Here is an 18,161-nt window from a genome sequence, read left to right as displayed (position 1 = left end):
ATCATATCTTGAAAGGGAGATGTTCGTAAATTCACCAGAAGTAGTATATCAATAACAGGCAGTCTATCAATCTATACCGGTCTTTCGTAAGTGACCAGTACTTCACTAAAACGCCATATTTGCCCAAACAGATTCTAAATTAATGAACGAGAAGACCAAATATGGTGTATAGGTGAAAGGAAGGGGTATGAGTAGATGGTAAGAAATCGCAATGAAACAACCGCTGATACTGTAGTTCAGAAGCAATCGTATCTCGGTGGAAATTAAATGGAAGCCGAACATGTACAATAGGAAGTATCCCGAGACCTAAAAATAATACCCACAGAAGAGAAGCCACTGAGAGAATGAATGCCTTCTTCTCAAGCTGTTATGTCGTTCTTGCCTCTACCGCGTGGGTTACCACCTCCACGACGACCATTAGCATTCGTACCTCCAGCACGATTTTTATTCGGGCCTTTTTGGGACTGGGCTGGGGCCTGACCACTCTGATTCGTTTTGGGAGTTGTATGCCCAGAGCTTTGAGCCGATGCGCGTCTGTGATCTTGGGGAGGTCCATCACCGGTATTCTTATTACCTCGACGCTTGCGCTGGCCACCGGCAGCGCCAGGCGCCTTGCCGCCTCGTCCGTCCTTTCCGGAGCGGGGTTCATTTGGCTCGGGATCTACCAGCCCTTGCACACGCTTGCTTTCTTGATCCCACCACTGCTGGAACTCCTGCTCGGCCTGGATCTCATGCATCTTATGCTTGGCTGTGGCTGCCTCACGGATTGCTTCTTTTTCGGTCTGTTGCTGGAGCAAAATGGTCGACAGAGAGTACGAGCCAGAGGATGGAGAACGTGATGCAGATAGGTCAGGGCGTGGGATATGACGAATTGACTGGATGGCTGGCTGTGGTGATATCGGTTTCGAAAGAGGAGAAGGCTGTGGATTACCTGACACACTGCGGCGTTGTGTTTGCACAGGCGTAGCCACCGGCTTTGAATTTGGCGGCGGCGTGCCGGCCACAGTCTGCCGCATGGTCATGGACCGTTGGGTCGATTTAACAGCCTCAGAAGCCGGGGCGCTTTGGCCTGGCAGAGGATCAAGTCGAGGCAGCGATGCTGGAGAAGAAGTTGCTGGCTTCTGCCAAGGGTTCTGTCGTGCATCTTTCGCCTTCTGCTCGGCAGCCAGCTGCTCTTGCATCTGTTGTTGCTGACGCTTCTTTCGCTCCTTTTGGGAAATCTTGGGTACAAAGCTACCGCTGCTTTCGCGTCGATCTGCCATGCCCAGCGTGAGGTTTGATACCCGAGACTGTAATGCTTCTCCCATGATGTCTTTAATATCCTTCTTGGAACTCGAAATCATTGGCGAGGTCCATGGCGCAGAAGGGGTATTAGATGCTAGGGCTTGTTTTTGGTTTCGAGTATTTGCCCTGAACTCAGATGGGGACTGTGTTAGTAGCGAATCTGGCACGGAAGACATCTGGTCCTTCAAGGAACCAAGATCGCCCAAGGACTCAGCCTCTGGGACGCTTGCCCCCAAAGCTGGGGAGTCTGGGTGTGATTGATTTTCAGGTATGCCTTCTGTGAACCTGAGTCCACGCATGGCGCCCTTGCCTTTCGAATTACTTGGCGACATAAGAGCCTCATCGTCCATTTGAAACATGAGATCCCCAGTTGACTGCCTTGGCTTCAGCATTGGGCTACTACCAACATTTGGTGACTCTCCAGATACACTGGCCTTTCCTTTGCGTACAGATGGAGATGAAGTGGCCTTCACGTTAGGCGTTGACCGCGCTGGCACGTCATAATCCTCGAGACGACCTAGACGGGACTGCAAAGTCATGGCATCGATCCTTCGTTGCTTATCTGCTTCCACGGAGCTGACAATTTCGGGGTATTTCTCGAAGACATACTCCTCAGAATTACGCCCACGGGATATGGGCCAGCATGCTAGCTGATTCTCGCGGCAGATCAGATCCAACTCCCCAAGGAGCGTAGTATCCAAATCTTCGAGATATCTATTAGCGAGCATGGCCTCGAGATTGAGGCAGATATATTCCAGGGCGGCATCCTTGAACTCCGTGACACAGCAAGGGGCAATGGAATTGAGCAAATAGCACACGTTGCGCGTTGTGACAAAACGACCAAGCATCTTCTGACACACTTGAGATAGTCGGTCGATCATCAGCTCATTTGCCACGAACATTACATCCAGAAGCAAGTCAATGAAGTCGTCAAGATCTTTGGTCCGAACTTCATCAAACAGGCGTTCCTCTGTATCGGCGTATAGGTAACGCAGGACAAATTCAAACGTCGAGCGATCAATGTGCTTGAGGTCGACATGCACACTCTGGTCTGACTCCGCTTTTCGCGAGTCTAGCCATCTTCCACCCGCGTAACCATGGAAAAGAGTGTCAAAGAATGGGCATCTCTGGCACACGACCTGGCTGTGCACCTTGATTGTATCGTCTTTGAGCTGAACAGTCACGTCTGCGCTGTCAAATAAGAATGAGTGGTTGATGGCGTGAGCCATGTCTGTCTTCAGGCTTCTTTGCGGCTCGACCATTAGTCGTGCTGCCCGCTCCAGCGCTGGCAGGCCCAGTTGCATAGAAACCCGCATAACTTCAGTGCGGACTTGCCGGAAACGGGCCGAGTTTGCGGGTGAGCTCTTTGCTAGGCGCCAAACATCGAGAATGCCATCTGCGTAAAGGAAAAAGGCCACATTCATAACCGTCAAGGAATCAACACCTTGCAGGCAGATCTGGGGATGTCCATCCTCCCCGTATTCAATGTCAAAAACGTCTGGGACAGATGAATAATATGATCGCCGGAACTCAGCCAATGCCTTTCCCAAAACAGGACTACGACCAGCTATAAGGAACTCATGAACAGGAATGCTAGAGTCAGATAGGGAGCTGGTCACCCAAACAGTCCCCTCGGTCCATACGGGCAGGAATTGATTTTCAACATCCGAGGACGAAAGTATGGCTCTTTGGATACTTTTCCCAGAGGAAAGCACAAGCGGGACATTCTGAGCGTCATCATCGAGGATAGAGTCCAGCTCTTCCATGACTGGCATTGTAAATGGGGACAACGGCAACATATCATCCCAAAGGCTGCTTTGTCCGACATGAATTTGTTCTCTAGTCACTTCACACTCACGCTGAGTGATAGCATAGGCCCCGAAGGCATTGCTGCGCACTGCCACTGCCCGTGAGAGACCAGGTATGCGGGCAAATTTGTATTCTTTGGAGGCTCCCTCCTTGTTCTTTGTCCGCCGTTCCTTTCTCCACGCAGATCCAGACGTTGTACAGATGATGATCGAGCCGTCTTGTCCGACATCAACATCACTCGCTGCCATGTATGATTTCTTAACGGACCATGCTCGAACAGGGGCAGATAACGAATTACGAATCTTTGCGGGATTGGTTGTGGATGTTGAGACCGGAGAATTATCGGACTGGTTGACTTGAACAGTGAACACATCACCAGAGCTGGATAATGCACATATGGTGTTGCCTCCACATACAATCTTGACCACACGGTTCGCAGTCTTGTCATATCTGGTTGCCATGAAGCTATCCCTGATAAACCTGGAGCTCACCTCCAGTGGGAACGAGAGTTTTGAATAGCCATATGACGAGAAAACCCAGACTTCGTGGTTCTGAAGAAGCACAGACGTAGCACGGTCAATTGCAGACACCATCTTGATTGGACAACTGAAAAGGGATGCCCCAACACGTCGTGGTGTCGTTTGTACCTCAAGCGAACGCGCATCAGAATCGACCAAGCCAAGCTGACCTTCATTCTTGCCAAACGTATAGAGACCTGAGGTACTGAAGACCACCGAGTGGATAGACGACGCTGCTGCGCCTAAGATCGTTTCTTTCTTGAACGGGTTAAAGATCTGGCGAGGAGTCGTCTGGACGGGAATGTCGTTTTTGTTGCTAGTCCTAGGCAGGCCATAGCCAAGTTGCCCGAATTTGTTACTTCCCCAGCTAAAAATTTCACCCTGCTCGGTAATTGCCAGGCTATGGTCTTGACCCAGAGCAGCTGATACGACTTTCTTCCCCTCCAGTCCTCCCGTTTCAATACAAACAAAGGTGAAACGCGTGGACTCATCTCCCGTTCCTAGGCGGCCTCCAGGTCCAAATCCACACATGAACAGATTAGCCTCGGGGTCATCTGTAATTATGGCGGTATGCAGTTTAGACATGATAATGTCTTGTAACTTCATTGGCTTGTTTCTGATCAACGTGGGCAGCTCAGTAGATTTGCTCTTGGGAGCGCTATCCTCAAGCCCTAGGTGTTCCAATTTCTCTTGGTATTCGCGGTAAAATCGGCGCAAAAGATGCCCAGGGCGCTTCAAAGAGATACGCTCAGGAAATTGTCTGTCATCCTGGTCCCCTAGACCAAGGTTCAGGTTCTTGTTGCTTCCGAGTGTGAAAACTTCATCGGCGGAAATTTTCACGGTCCCTTTCAGGGCACTCCTAAGAGCGTATGGCCCATCTTCCTCATCATCTCCAAAGTTTGAGGCAGCATTCGAAGCAGCATCGCTGCCCAGAGCATCATCATCATCGTCATCATCAAGGCCTGGGTTCGGCCACTTTTCAGAGAGATGCTTAATGTCGCGGGCTCTAATAGTCGCCCCGAAGACGTCAAAGGGACTGCAACCCTCACGGTCTTTGATCTTGATCAGGCCACCACTCGGATGACTCGTATTTCCACCTTTGCTGAAATCTGTCATGTCCTGTAGGTCGCGCGCCATGAGCGCCAGAGCAATTGTGGCATTCCCAGCGTAAAGAGCCCGATGCAGAGCCGTCCATCCGCTCTCCCAGTCCTGCGCATATATATCGATAAATCGAATTTCCAACAAAGCGTGTGCAAACTTGAAGGCGGTAGGTTTCGAGGACGAAGCAACGTGATGCAGCAGTGTACGACCGTAATGATCACGGGCATTGACATCAGCACGCGACAAATTCGCGCTCCCGCGGGGGAAGGCCGCTCTGTCAGGCACGGAGGACGAAGGTGATGATTCGGTGTTCTTCTTACTTCTCGGTGGGTTCGGGGACGAGGCAATCATGGACCCGGGGCTTCCAGTCTTCGATGACAGATTTGTCGCAGCTCTGGATGTGCCCCCAGAGCCTCCTGCAGCTCGCGGCCCCGCGAACGTCGCGTTCGCCAGAGACCGCTGGAACCGCTCGACATCATCTTGAATGAAATACTCCCAAAGCTTGTTACTCATGTGCTCGGAGGGGTCGACGCGCCGAATCTCTTATCAGGCCCAAGCTGAGCGTCGCCGTCACCACAGTGGGGTGGACCGCGACGGGGGAGCTGGGTGATAAGAGAGCTCTGGTCGGAAGGGAAAGGGTAAGAATTGCCGACGGTATGCAGGTCGACGCGATCTCGGTGATATCACAAATTTTCTGATCGTGGGATTTGACGCGAAATCGGTTGTGGGTTCGGAATGCGCGTGTGGCGAAAGTGCTTTGGCGGGCAACTCGAAAATTTCGAGGATACGGAATGAGGGGTGTCTCGGCAGGGTGGGAAGATGCCTAATATCTCGAGATGGAAGGAGCAAAGATGTTGCAGGTCGCACTTGCCAGAAATCCTGTCCTCGATGTCATCCATGGATCGTGGAGCCGCCGCCCAGTAGGCGATAACGACCTTCGGGTCGAAAACCATGTACACAGTAGTATATCTATATCGGACACGGGTCATCTCGGGCTTGTCCCACTGCTCTAAATGCGTCGAAGCTTGTTTTAAATGAAGGGTTTTGATATCTAAGGGTGCACAATGTTCAATGTTTATAACCAAGTATAGGTGTGATACAACTATAGAAAGACCCTCACTTGACTAAGTCGAGAGAATGACTTGGGTAATATAAAGATTTGAAACCCCATAGACTGAGAAAATCCTCTCACAACTTGTAATTTGTTACCAGATTCCAAATTAGAATGTATTCACAGCGTCCTAAGTAGTGGGGGGTAAAGAAGCCGATGAAGCCACCCATACTAGAGCAGTCCGTGTTATGTGCCTACATGGACGCTATCTCCATCCGTGCATTTACTCTGACCAATAACGACGCGCACGTCCCTCCATGCCCCCGGACGAGAGGCGAGGATCATCCAGGGCAGAGCCCGTGGGGAAGTGATAGGATGATGCATCCTTATGTATGTACTATGTTGTATGCATGACATTCCATTTCATTCCGAATTCATGTAGAATTGTCCGGTGACATACGTCCGTACCACACAGACCAGATCTACATCATAATCTTTCGGCCAGTTTCCAAGTCCTGGATCCCCTTTTTCAGCTGCACTCGTCGCCGACTCAGCCTCGCATTCTCCCCCGCAATCTCCATCAGCTGGTCTTCCGCCAGATCCGCAACAAACTGGGGCGAGAAGAGTCCAGGCGGCTTGCGTGGTCCGGTAAGCAGGCAGTACCCGGTAGCTTGCATGCAGATGCTGTCGATGAACCGCTTGGATGCCACTGCGTAGTAGGCCGCCAGAATATCATGGATGTAACGAACGGTTTGTTGGGTGTTGCTCATCGGGACTTTTTCCTTGCCCTTTACAATCTCATACTGCTCCTGGTGGCTGGTAAAATAGTTTTAGTATAGTATCCTCCCCAGAGATCGAATGGATTAGTCGAACACACCTTCTCTTTTGAGCTATGTCGAGAGTTTGTTGAAATTTGTCGTCCAAAGTCATCAGATTCATGCGCTCGACCTCGAGAATCATCTGGGCCTGGTCCATCGCTGCCCTGTATCTCTTGGACAGTTCATCGACGAGAACATTCAGTAACTTGTCGCGGATTTGCTCGTCCGGGCAGATGGATAGGAGGACTTTGAGGATGAATGTGTGCATGATATCAATCACATCGCTGACATATCCGAGTGCAAGTCCCGTCCATTTGCCTGATTGCTTGTTCATTATGGTGCACAGTAGAGCTGTCTGGAATGTTCCCAACTCGAATCCGCGGGAAGCACGATATTGGTCCTCAATCCATGCGAGGATGCTACCACCTCTTGGCTTCCTTACGTTGACTTGTTCGTGAAGAATACCATCAATGGCGCCACTGTGCTCTGACGTATTCATGTTCTTACGAACAGGGATTCCATCCGCCTCCTCATCGTCATCGTCATCGCTATCATCACCGCTACCTGATTCAGGCTCAGGTACAGGTCCAACTCCTGCGTGTAATGCTGGTGCCCAATTGAGAAACTGATACTCGAATCCATATTCTTCCATGTCGGACTTGAAAACGTCCATGCGGTTTCGGACTATTGTTGCAAGTCGAGTATCTTCGTCTTTTTCAAACAGTTCATGTGTGCCATACGAAGTTGCCATAGCCTGCGAGACAATGTTTTGAAACTTCACTATAATGTCGAGTAGAAAGTTTCTCTGCTGCTCTGGGGTACTTCGCTCGATACCAAGAGCAGAAAGATCCTGCTTCATTGCCTTCAACTTTCGGCCAACTTCGGCGCGCATCTGCACATATAGTTAGCCAAAGCCTGCGAATCAAGTAGTAAAATGACATGACATGCCTTGGGAAACTCTCGACGAATTTGGGTGGTTTGCACTTCTTGCAGGCGGATCTTGAGGGAAGCAATGCCAACTTTGTCTTTCGGAAGGTTGTTCCACGGGTGAGCTTCACGGAAGAACTGGCTCTCGACCTCATCTCGATTGGAGTCCTGGTCAAGCAGCTGCTGTTGACCGGCATTACGAACAACAATCCAGCCAAGCTTCAAGGAAGAGGTTTTGCCTTCCACCAAGTCGATGACCTTGTCCTCGGCACCCTTGTCTACCAGATCGGGTTTGGTAAACACACCCTGTGTGCGACTTCCCTCGGGATCGCACTCACGCGCCATCTCCAAAATCTCTTGTGTGGCTATGTCCACATTTGCGGGGATCACGGTCAGCATGATAGAACGAGGGTTGCGCATGTAGCTGAGGACCATGTCCTTCACCAGGTCCATATCTTGCTTGGTAGTGAGACCATGTGTGGTGTTCTTAAAGATGCCCGGGACATCAATGATGCTCAAATTATCTTCTTCGGGGCCACAGATGTCTAGCCGGAAGACGTCTAGGGTAAAAGTAGGCTTGGAACTTTCCTCCCTGGAGCGGGACAGACCCATGGTCTCGTGAACCTACAGATACCAGTTAGTAAAAGGGACAGCTAACATTCTTCAAGTAGCGGAGCTTACTTCACGCATTGTACTAGCGAAGGATTCAGAATCGAGAGACTCCATATGGGTTGCTTTCCATGCTCCAAGACGAGAAGCATGCTCCGCGGGCTTGCCGTATGCTGGAACAATAGAGGCACTGATACTTCTCTTTGTGTCAGCCCTGGTGCGCCGAAAGATGATATGAGTAGCAAATCGTGTGCACAGCCCACTGTCTCTGGGAAAGGGCAACTTGGTGAGGCCCTCGAGAACAGAGCTTTTCCCACTAGATTGGTCTCCCACAACAACAAGCTGCGGCAAGTTGACATATCCAGCAAGGTTACAAGCAAGGAGCTGGTCGATCTTGTCCAGTAGTACTGGGTCACCGAGCCCTTGGCTAGGCAACTTCAGGGTCGACACAACAGCCATGTCAGTATTTGTGACTGTATGGTAAGGGAAGGAGAGAAGGGGGAAAGAGAGAGAATGTGATATGACAACGAGAAAATATTTGTTGGTGGCTACGATACTGGAGATGGAGGGGAAAATCGGGAAGAAGAAAGGTCATAATGCATCTATGGAAACGAGGCTGTATATGAAGCCTCCGAGAATGGCAAACGAGACAAACTAGGCAAATGCTAAGTCTGCACAGAGACAAACTCATCTCATGTATGTCAACAATATTCCTACATAATCTTCCAAAGTTGGACTATTCGGGAGGCGTTCCAATGGTCTTAATCCCATCCTCTTTACCAGCCTGTTAAGGCCCCAATTTCGATGGAGTCTCATCCTTCTCGTTCCTTGACTTGGGAATTGGCTCCTATCGAATCGCTATATTCTCTGCGCTCGATCTTCCCCGTTTCTCTTCAAACATCCCTCTGCTTTCCATCACCAATTCTCGTTAATCACACGCTGAATTGTTTGCGTTCCATAATGGAATTGAGTGCTAGAGGCAGACTATGTATCCATGAGAACTAGGACATTCAGGCTCGGGGGATTCCAATTTGTCTCCCTAGCATCGTACGTGCTCATCAAATGATCCTCTACATCACTGCTACCAGAAAGCCATCTGATGGCAAAATCCCCTAGCTGTCCAACTACCCATCTACTAGTTCAAAGAACTACTTCTTGTTCCTTTCAGGTCTCATTGGGATTCAGGGCAATCCTACTCACGCAGTTCTTCCTCCAATTCCAGCATAAAGCATCATCATTATACTTTACTCTATGATAGTAAATTAATATGTAGCGGGTTCCTTTGTTGATAGGAAAAGCCATTGTAGCAGCAAAAGTTCTTTGAGGTTTTTCTCTTTGTTACAAACACATCGTATTTCAGGTCAGTATATAAACCCCCCCTCTCCACATCCAGGCTGTAATAACTTGGCGGTATAACCAAGAGAGCATTCTCCCTTGAAAGGCAACATACTATACAGCTGAATGTCATCTTCCCCTGCCAAAGCAGTCCTCAACCCTATCCACTCCACTAACCGGTGAAATGCGCGTGCAGGCAAGTGCCTTTGTAACCCGCAATCACCATATTCCGGATCCGCGCGACGATGGTGAGGGTTATTGCTGGGTCAGTGTTATACTCCCACCGGAAGCGAAGAATGGCACCCATAGTGACGAAGCTATTATGCTATTCGTAATTCAGAAGTGCAAATACGGACAAACCGCTATGACCCATCAGCCATTGCATGGGCTGGGCGACCACTGTATCTCGTTGCCAGTTAAGTGGGATACACCTAGGCAAGATCTACGCACAGTTCGGGATCAGGCTGTGGCTCTTGCAACATGGTGGCTTGTTCAAATCCGTGAAAATAGGGTTACTATTGACCAGAAGATGGTCTTCGACGACCGCACCATTGAAGGATTCAAAAACATGTTGGATATGGTCCCTCCTGAATGGGAAAAACCTGGGTATTCTGATTAAAGTAAATATCACGCGGGTTGTTATTATAGTATTTGTTTTGCAGTAGACTCCGGGGATCTTTGCGAGATGGAAGATGCGAAGCAGTTTTGTATTTATCGATTCCAACCAGGGTACTCAATGTGCCAAAACATCGAATGGTTTGAATGTTTGATTTGAATCAATTTACCATGGCCCTTCCAAGGTTCTATGTCCCAGCGTGCTTTTCGTCAGTGGATTCTATCGATCTTCTTGACTACACTTGGTCAGTACACTTTTTTCTTTTCTTCCTCTAACCCCTGAAGAGGGTTTCTACAACTTAGGTGATCTATAAAAAGCCAGCTCCGGGGCTTTCCATTGTAGGGAGAGGGAGAACTGGCCTTCATTCTAAAAGCAATCTGGCAAACTTAGGCGTAGACCCGAATAATGGTGAGACCACATATTTGTCAGAACCCGCACAAGAACTTAGGCACCGCGTTAGTCTACCGTCCGCAGCAGTTTAGAAGGATCCCCAGGATGAACAACTGTGGGGCTAAACTAACGCATCCCCTAACTAGGCCATCCATTATTCTAAGGTCTGGTTGGAACATATTAACTGAAGGGAGAAATTATAAGATAGAATAGAAGTTGCACTAATCAAAGACAATAAATACAATATGCCTGGAATATCAATGAAAGAAGATATGGAGGGTGTCCACCGCTATTGGCGAAAATGGCACTCATGGACTCGAGATATGTACATCAAGACGGGTATTGTCAATTAGGGCTTTGGGACAATGCATAGTTCGCAATGCATAGTATATCCTCCTCTGTGATCTCCGCTCCTACCAATCGGTCCTATATCCTAGTACAAATCTCACTTCTGCCTAGCCTGCACTTACTAGGTAAAAAGGGAAAGTGTGTCATCTGCTCCCCAGCATCCGTCCATAGAGCCCACCTTAACACGAACGAAGCCGAATAATGCAACCGAAGTCCTTTCATGTGAAGTGCCAATATACACCTAGCGACAGCATTTATGCAAGAAACTGCTTCTTGCAAGATCTTCCCCCGCATTATGAGGGGTAACGCTAAGACAATGTTGGCTTAGAGCGCCTATGAACAACCAATTGCGGACGGACGGAGTATGGATACGCAATATGGGGATTAACGTGCGTATTCGGACCCGAGGCGTATCCACTACGTTATTGCAGAAGGGGGTTCCTCCGGTATAATGTCTCAGTAATCAGCCTCGGATATTGCATCCACACTGCCGTTTATGCATCCCAAAGGTGAACAACGGAGAAAATCTATGTGGGGTCGGCGCCGATCTTCCTGTCCGAAAAATTTGAAAATTTGTTGGGCCCCAACGTTCATCGGGAAGGGTTTGAAGAAAAAAGATGAAGACATGAGTCTAGCTGATAAGTTTATTTTGCTGATCGCTCTGTGGAATGTGTATATACTTCTGTGGGCAAAGTATATAGGACTAATATCATATCAACAGGGAGATCTGCAAGGCATCGGACAGATCATGTATTGCCCCAAATGGGTTCTACACGGAGTTCTCTCCATCGTCCGGGGCCGTGTGATCGCCGCATTATTTGCCAGCCTCGGTTGTGGATATCAATCACATTCTCAGGAACAGTCTTGGAATGTATGGATCGTCCCACGTATATAATATGAAGATTACCCCCTTTCCCCATGCAGCATCGCAGCCGTGACTCTGCTATATAGAGCAGAAAATGGCATTGTCCCTTGTGCGCATGATGCGCCTTGCCCTGGTTGGTCTGGTGGCATTCACTTCAACTGTCTCAGCACTACCTGCACCTCCAGTCCCTCGCAGCACGGTTCTGGCTCCTGATGCTGATCCGTTCTATCAGCCGCCTGCTGGGTTCGCATCTGAGGCACCTGGGACAATCCTGAGCCAACGCGACATCACTGCTGCGTTCTTCGGTCTCATCCCAATTGACGTGGAAGCCTATCAGCTGCTTTACCGCACGACTGCAGTCAATGGCTCGGCCATTGCAACAGTTACGACGGTGTTCAAGCCGAAGAATGCGAAGCTAGATCGTTTCGTTTCCTTTGCCACGGCCTACGATAGCTCTGCGACGAAATGTCAGCCTAGCTATGCCTACCAGCTTGGTGCGCCACAGGATAGTTTGATCGCTTCGGTCGAGCTATTAATCATTGAGATCTATCTTGCTCTTGGGTACACCGTCGCTTCTCCCGACTATGAGGGACCGGAGGCTGCATTTGGACCTGGTCGTCTCGCGGGTATGGGTGTCTTGGATGGTATTCGTGCCGTGGAGAGCTTCAAGACCTTAGGTCTCGACGATAACCCCATGGTTGTCGGCATGGGCTATTCAGGCGGCGCCATTGCTACCGGCTGGGCAGCCTCTCTGCAGCCCAAGTACGCGTCAGAGCTGAACATCAAGGGCTGGGTGCAGGGTGGAACTCCCTCAAACGTCACCGGCACGATGTATCAGCTTGATAATACAGCCTTCAGTGGCTTGCTGCCCCCAGCTATTGCTGGTCTCTCAAAGTCAACCGCCTACGGTGCCGAGCTGGCCCCTTTCATTAGCGAGGTTATAACGGCCGAAGGCCAAAAGATACTGGACTCTACTCTTTCTGAATGCGCCCCTGCGAACCTCTTGGCGTTCTTCGAGCGGTCAATCTTTGAAACTAGCTTCCAAACGATGGGTGAGGATTTCATCTTCGACCCGATCGTTCAGTCTGTGTTGAAGCAGAACAACATGGCTGCCAACAAGGAGGAGACCCCGACGGCGCCAACCTTTGTGTACCATGCTACAAACGACGAGGTCATCCCTTACGCAGATGCTGAAAAGATGGTTAATTCCTGGTGCGACTGGGGTGCGAACGTCAAGTTTACCACTTATGCCAGCGGTGGTCATGCGACTACCGAAATCATTGCCATTCTGGATGTCATCAATTTTGTCAAGGATGCATTTGCTGGCACGACCAAGAGTGGCTGCACTGAGAATACTGAGCTTGTCAGTATCCTCAACCCGATTGCTCTTGGTGTGGAGCTTGAGCCTATCCTGGTGAAGCTCGTTGATGCGCTGTTCAATCTTGGTGAACAGGACTCAAAGATCAAGAGCGACCCCGTTGGAGTGCTCAACACTCGTCTTTAAGCGAATGTTGATATTTACTACCATTGGACATAATGAGCGTTGAGGGATTGAGCCGCAACCTTTGTATAAGTTTTTGATCTGCATATATGCACATAGTTGTATAATTCGCTCTCCCACCATATCTTTGTTTATTTTGGTCAGATAATGGGATCCTTTGTCTATGGGTTATATAACTTTTTTCTTTCAATATATAATGTTTATGATCAACAATGGAGATGTCAGACTCCTACATACAACGTAGTCACCAGTTGATCTAATGATCCATGAAGTTATGACGTTGGATCAGATAACCGTGTAACATGTCAAAAGAGAATATGGGGAAATCTTGGAGATATATAGTACATCTAGTACGTACATCTACTTATAGTACTCCAGTATGAATGATATCATCATCAGCTGCCTATAACTCCAGGGGTATATACACACATGTAGATATTTTGATATCACGCCTTGTAAGTCGTGATCAGGTGCTTATCTTTCCAGGGTACCTTGCCCGGCTACGGCGATCCTTGCGACCGTGCATAACACCCGGCTTGTACAACAGATCTCTAGTAGGTAAAAGTGTAGGAGAGATATATGTCTAAGAGTAAAAAGAAGAATAGGAGATAATATCAAGAATATCAAGAATATAGGCAGCAAACCCCCCCGTGTTTGCATCATCTGTGTGGCGTTCTAGGCTGACTAGGACACTCGAGACCTGTCGAGTCACCGGATGTGCGTCACAGAACTATCTTCGTTATCACACCCCTTCTCTCTGGCCTTTCTCCGCATCCATCGTGTTTCTCATTTCTTTCTTACGGCCTTTCTTATATTTCTTTCACCTTTCTATCGCCTCACACGGCGAGTTCATCTAACTGCATTTACCCGTGCGGAGAAGCTCTAGACTTGCTCCGAAGGTCCCAGGCCGGAGTCACCCCCAGACCACATGCTGGGCGTCCATTGTCTTATCGTGAATCATTCAGCGTCTCAGATCCAGGAACATCCTTAGAAGATTATCATCCTCCTCCCCTGTTAGCATGGCCCTCAGTCCTGGAAGCATCGCTGCCCGATTGCGTTCCTGATAACAGATTCCGGCGGTGATAACACTCATACCCAGCACTCCTTTGGGCTCCATCAGGGTAATACCCTTCTTTCCTCTTGCTCGCATGTGTCTTGATGGCCGCTAACCACGCGCTCGCAATTAGCCGCCCACCATGCATCAACATCCCCGATCATCGGTGCCGTCTCCGGCGCCAAACTTCCCACCCAGACCGACAGCTCGGGACGACCGCAGAGAACAGGAAGCTGCCCCGAGCTCCCCAACCGTCGATATGGGGTCTAATTCTGCCAGGGGGTTAGGGATAGAGCCGGGACCTCAGCCGTCCGAGCAGGGGAGGAATGCGGCACTGGGCAAGGAGGCCCTGACCCGGTTAAATCAGATAATATCGGTATCGTCATTCAGATCGTCCCTCCAATGGCTTATCCGGATGGCTTATTGATGGCTAATATCTTTCTCAGAACTACCACACAAAAGCCGCTTTGATTATCCTGCATTCACGAGTTGCACTGCCTCCCTCCTTTAATAAGGGATCCGAGTCCCCTAGAGTTAACCGCTGGGTATGTTTCCATCTCATGGTCGGATTTACGATGCTTTGGGGAACAGTCGAGCATCTAAAAGTAGCAGGTGCTAACTCTATTTGTTTTGCTTCAGTTCAACGTGGAATTAGACGATACAGATGTCCTTCGGGAACCCCTGCGACCTTGGAGAACATGCGATGCAACAGACAATCGACCACCACCCCTCGTTATCGAAACATACCTAGACACAAAGGGTCTCACAAATAATCAAAGTTTGGTGATTCTGGATGAGAATGGGAAGCGTTGGGATGTGCGCGAGTCGCTCGCGGCGCTTCAGGGCGCCCGTGCTAAGCCATACCAATCGGAAAATGACGAGATTATCTTGGAGCGGTGGAGAATCGAGTTGGGAGAGTCCTCAAGCAGACTTCCGGCAGATTTGGGCTCTATATTGCCGACTGTGTATAAGAAAAGCATTGTGCTCTTCCGATCCTTATTCACCTACTCCAAGTTCTTGCCCGCATGGAGATTCTCTAAACGCAACAAAAAGTTGCGGCAGAGTCCAGCTCTCCAGATCAAGTACCGTGTGGTAGATGGGAGCGTTGCTCGTGATGACCTTTCACTGGATCACTTGACAGCCCCTTTGAGTGAGGGAAGCGAAAAAGTGGTGGACACCTACAGCTTTGGGGTCACAGAGTCGCCCGCAGGTCCCTTTTCAGTTCAAGTCACGTATCGGACGAATTGCGACTTCCGCGTTGACGACTCGGAAGCGCTGCTGAGCTCGCGGTTTATGGGTGCTGACGACGAGATCTTTCGTCCATCGTTGCCTTCAGATGATGTCAACCGCCCAAATCCTGAAATCGGTTCTGTGCCAGTGGAGAGAAAGGCAGTTGAGAACCCAGATTGCACACGTGCATATGGCAGTCTCTCGACTTTCCATCAGGTTGGCCCAACAACAGGTGCCAGTCCTATATCAACACTTCGTGCAATGAGAGATTCGGGCGCGGGGTCTCCTTCCCCGACAGACTCACCCAAGAGACTCCTCCCTCCTGCCAAAGTCGTTCCTTCAGGACGTGCCGGGCAGATTGCTGGTGAAGGTGGAAGCTCGAATTTCCAACGCCGCCCTTCCGTTTCATTCCAGCCCTTCAAAGCTCCCCCTCTTTCTGCTTCCCCGGCTTTAGCAGACTCTCCCTTGGGAATGTCTCCCCGCAACATGTCTTCACGCATCCCCACAGGAACATCTGCCGATTCACGCGTTATGCCGCCCCCTTCTTCTGCCGCTTCAGCACGCAGACCTACAACCATTGCATCTGAACAAGCTATATCATCCTCTAATTCCGCATCCCCCAAACCTGCTCCGATCTCCCGGTACAGCAGCTCCTTCAGCCACCGACGAGGCCGCCTTTCTGCAGGCGCAAATAGACTGGAAGACGACAACTCCAGTGGCCGAGCGAGCGCGACGTCATCCAATGCACAGCCTGGGTCCGGCCTACTCACGGAAGCTACAGGCACGAGTGCAGAGTCCATTCAAGCAGATGATGAGAATATCTCCGAATTTCTGAAGATGCTTGATTCGAAGAAGGACTTGATGAACTCATCTACCTCTGCGTCTATTCAGCCTGGCCCTAGCACCACCGCAGCAGCTCTTGCTCGCTTCCGCGGTATGCGAGACTCCAACGCCGCGTTGTCCGACTCAATGTCACAGTCTATGCACATGCATCGCTCGTCCATTTCTTCGAGCAAGCAATTGTCGGGTGTCCCACCGATGGTTGCAGGTACCTCCATCTCCACGGCTTCTTCCCCGGGGAAACCCATGTCCCCCCACACCCCTCATACTCCCCACACTCCTGCTATCCGCTCTCGTCTGAGCTCGAACAGCGTTGCTGATGACATTGAGACCGATCACCACTCAAGACTCCCTCGCATACACCACGACCCGCCGCTGGAAGAACATTCTAGTGCAGAAAATACGCGAGCGCCTTCTTCTACTGCAGGTGCTATTGACATCCCAACATCACCGAGGATATTCAATCCTGCTTACCGCCGCTCGAGCTCCGCAGCCGTGCGCCGGCCTATTGTTACAAGCGACGACGACGAAATCTTCCCATTCGGCATTCGCAGTCTCAGCCTGGGGGCTGATGAGTCCGCAAACGCTACGCTGGGTGCCACCCAACAGCAGAACGAGTTCCAGAAAGACCAACAATCACCGGCCGAGGACCGAAGCGGTCCGTCGGTCTCTACAACGGGTCCGTATCGGGACAGTGCATCCCTCCGCGGGCAGATGTCTGGACCAACCAGCGCTTCAGCCTCCTCCAACCCCCCATGTCTACCAGCCCCGGTTCGCCAGCTCCCGCGGCCGCGGCTACTCAGGCGGGCATTCACTCAGCTCAGCATCCAGCAGTCTCGCCCGGGGCGCCAACCTCACCCCGCACTTAGCAGAGCGCGACCAGGACCGCGATGGCAACGCCAGCGGAAGCAACAGCGGCAACTCCACGCTGGAAATCCGTCGCGGTTCTGGGCAGCGGCCAAGCACGGGTCGGACGCTGTCTGGACAAGCGCCCGAAGACGACGAGCCCCTCCTCTTCGCTATGAGCGACTTTGGCGCCTCGCGGCGTAGCCTGGATGAAGGTAGACATGGGAACCATGGTGGGACTGAATCGGCCGCTGGGTCCCGGCGTGGTAGTGGGAGACGGGGAGCAGGGCTCCCGGGCTTCCATGTTTGGTCGTGAAGTATGAATTTGATGTTTTATTTTTGGTTTTATATCCTATCTTAACTTCTTAGGTCTCTCACTCCTCCCTGACCTACCGCTCAGACTTCATCTTTCTTAGGCGATTGGGCCTCCATTTCGATTATTGATTCTTTTGCTTTTAAACCATGTCTTACTTGCGCGGTTGGCTGATTTCATAGACTGAACACTCCAATCACAGATTGATTACTGCGATGTGCATAGAGATTGGGTCTTGTTATTGTTTTTTTGTTTGGCGTCTTTGTTTCTTTCTTTCCTCTTACTTCCTCCTTCACTTTCACTTCACTTCACTTCACTTCACTTCACTTCACTTCACCTTTGAGGTTGTGGGATTGCTTTGCTCATTTAGCATATTCCCTGCATGATTGATACGACTTGATGGTTTCTTGGGGGCTCTTTTCTCCCTACGACTATATGATTCTTGATCTATTTGATGATATTGGTGGTTCTTACTTGGTAGAGTTAAATTACTATTAAAAAAAATTGAAACACTTTGGATTCGCCGAGATGAAATTGCACGAGAGACAAGATTGCAAGTATAACAGCCGATAAAACACGAACGGAGCCACCGTCGTCACGTATGAGTACATGTCGTGGCGAGCACGATGAGGACCCTCCACGCGCAGGGCCCCATGGCTACGTCCAACTTAATCTGGATCCATGGGGCCCTGGGCGATGGTGGGAA

The 18,161-nt window shown here is 50.1% G+C and overlaps 5 protein-coding genes across 5 annotated transcripts; 3 read left to right on the top strand and 2 right to left on the bottom strand.

Annotated features, from left to right (window-relative positions):
• Nucleotides 1–359: 359 nt before the first annotated feature.
• On the bottom strand, nucleotides 360–5,225 carry N7489_007387 (BTB domain and ankyrin repeat protein; the record flags this gene model as incomplete). Its single annotated transcript, XM_056713137.1, has 1 exon — nucleotides 360–5,225. The coding sequence occupies one exon, from the start codon at nucleotides 5,223–5,225 to the stop codon at nucleotides 360–362; it is 4,866 nt and encodes a 1,621-aa protein (XP_056566852.1).
• A 1,020-nt stretch (nucleotides 5,226–6,245) lies between these two features.
• Nucleotides 6,246–8,576, bottom strand: N7489_007386 (dynamin family protein; the record flags this gene model as incomplete). The annotated part of the gene is made up of 4 exons (XM_056713136.1): nucleotides 6,246–6,579; nucleotides 6,641–7,473; nucleotides 7,521–8,132; nucleotides 8,190–8,576. 4 exons carry the CDS (start codon nucleotides 8,574–8,576, stop codon nucleotides 6,246–6,248), a joined length of 2,166 nt encoding a protein of 721 aa, XP_056566851.1.
• A 1,060-nt stretch (nucleotides 8,577–9,636) lies between these two features.
• N7489_007385 (uncharacterized protein) lies at nucleotides 9,637–10,071 on the top strand (the record flags this gene model as incomplete). The annotated part of the gene is made up of 1 exon (XM_056713135.1): nucleotides 9,637–10,071. One exon carries the CDS (start codon nucleotides 9,637–9,639, stop codon nucleotides 10,069–10,071), a length of 435 nt encoding a protein of 144 aa, XP_056566850.1.
• Nucleotides 10,072–11,765: 1,694 nt separating this feature from the next.
• N7489_007384 (putative secretory lipase) lies at nucleotides 11,766–13,175 on the top strand (the record flags this gene model as incomplete). Its single annotated transcript, XM_056713134.1, has 1 exon — nucleotides 11,766–13,175. One exon carries the CDS (start codon nucleotides 11,766–11,768, stop codon nucleotides 13,173–13,175), a length of 1,410 nt encoding a protein of 469 aa, XP_056566849.1.
• A 1,193-nt stretch (nucleotides 13,176–14,368) lies between these two features.
• N7489_007383 (uncharacterized protein) lies at nucleotides 14,369–17,458 on the top strand (the record flags this gene model as incomplete). The annotated part of the gene is made up of 4 exons (XM_056713133.1): nucleotides 14,369–14,602; nucleotides 14,673–14,771; nucleotides 14,866–16,975; nucleotides 17,028–17,458. The coding sequence occupies 4 exons, from the start codon at nucleotides 14,369–14,371 to the stop codon at nucleotides 17,456–17,458; spliced, it is 2,874 nt and encodes a 957-aa protein (XP_056566848.1).
• Nucleotides 17,459–18,161: the final 703 nt, after the last annotated feature.

Source organism: Penicillium chrysogenum (genome assembly GCF_028827035.1).
Source record: "Penicillium chrysogenum strain IBT 35668 chromosome Unknown utg000004l_segment0_segment0, whole genome shotgun sequence".
Lineage (NCBI taxonomy): Eukaryota > Fungi > Ascomycota > Eurotiomycetes > Eurotiales > Aspergillaceae > Penicillium > Penicillium chrysogenum.
The sequence above is the reverse complement of the archived record's forward strand: the minus strand, read 5'-3'. Positions and strand labels throughout refer to the sequence as shown.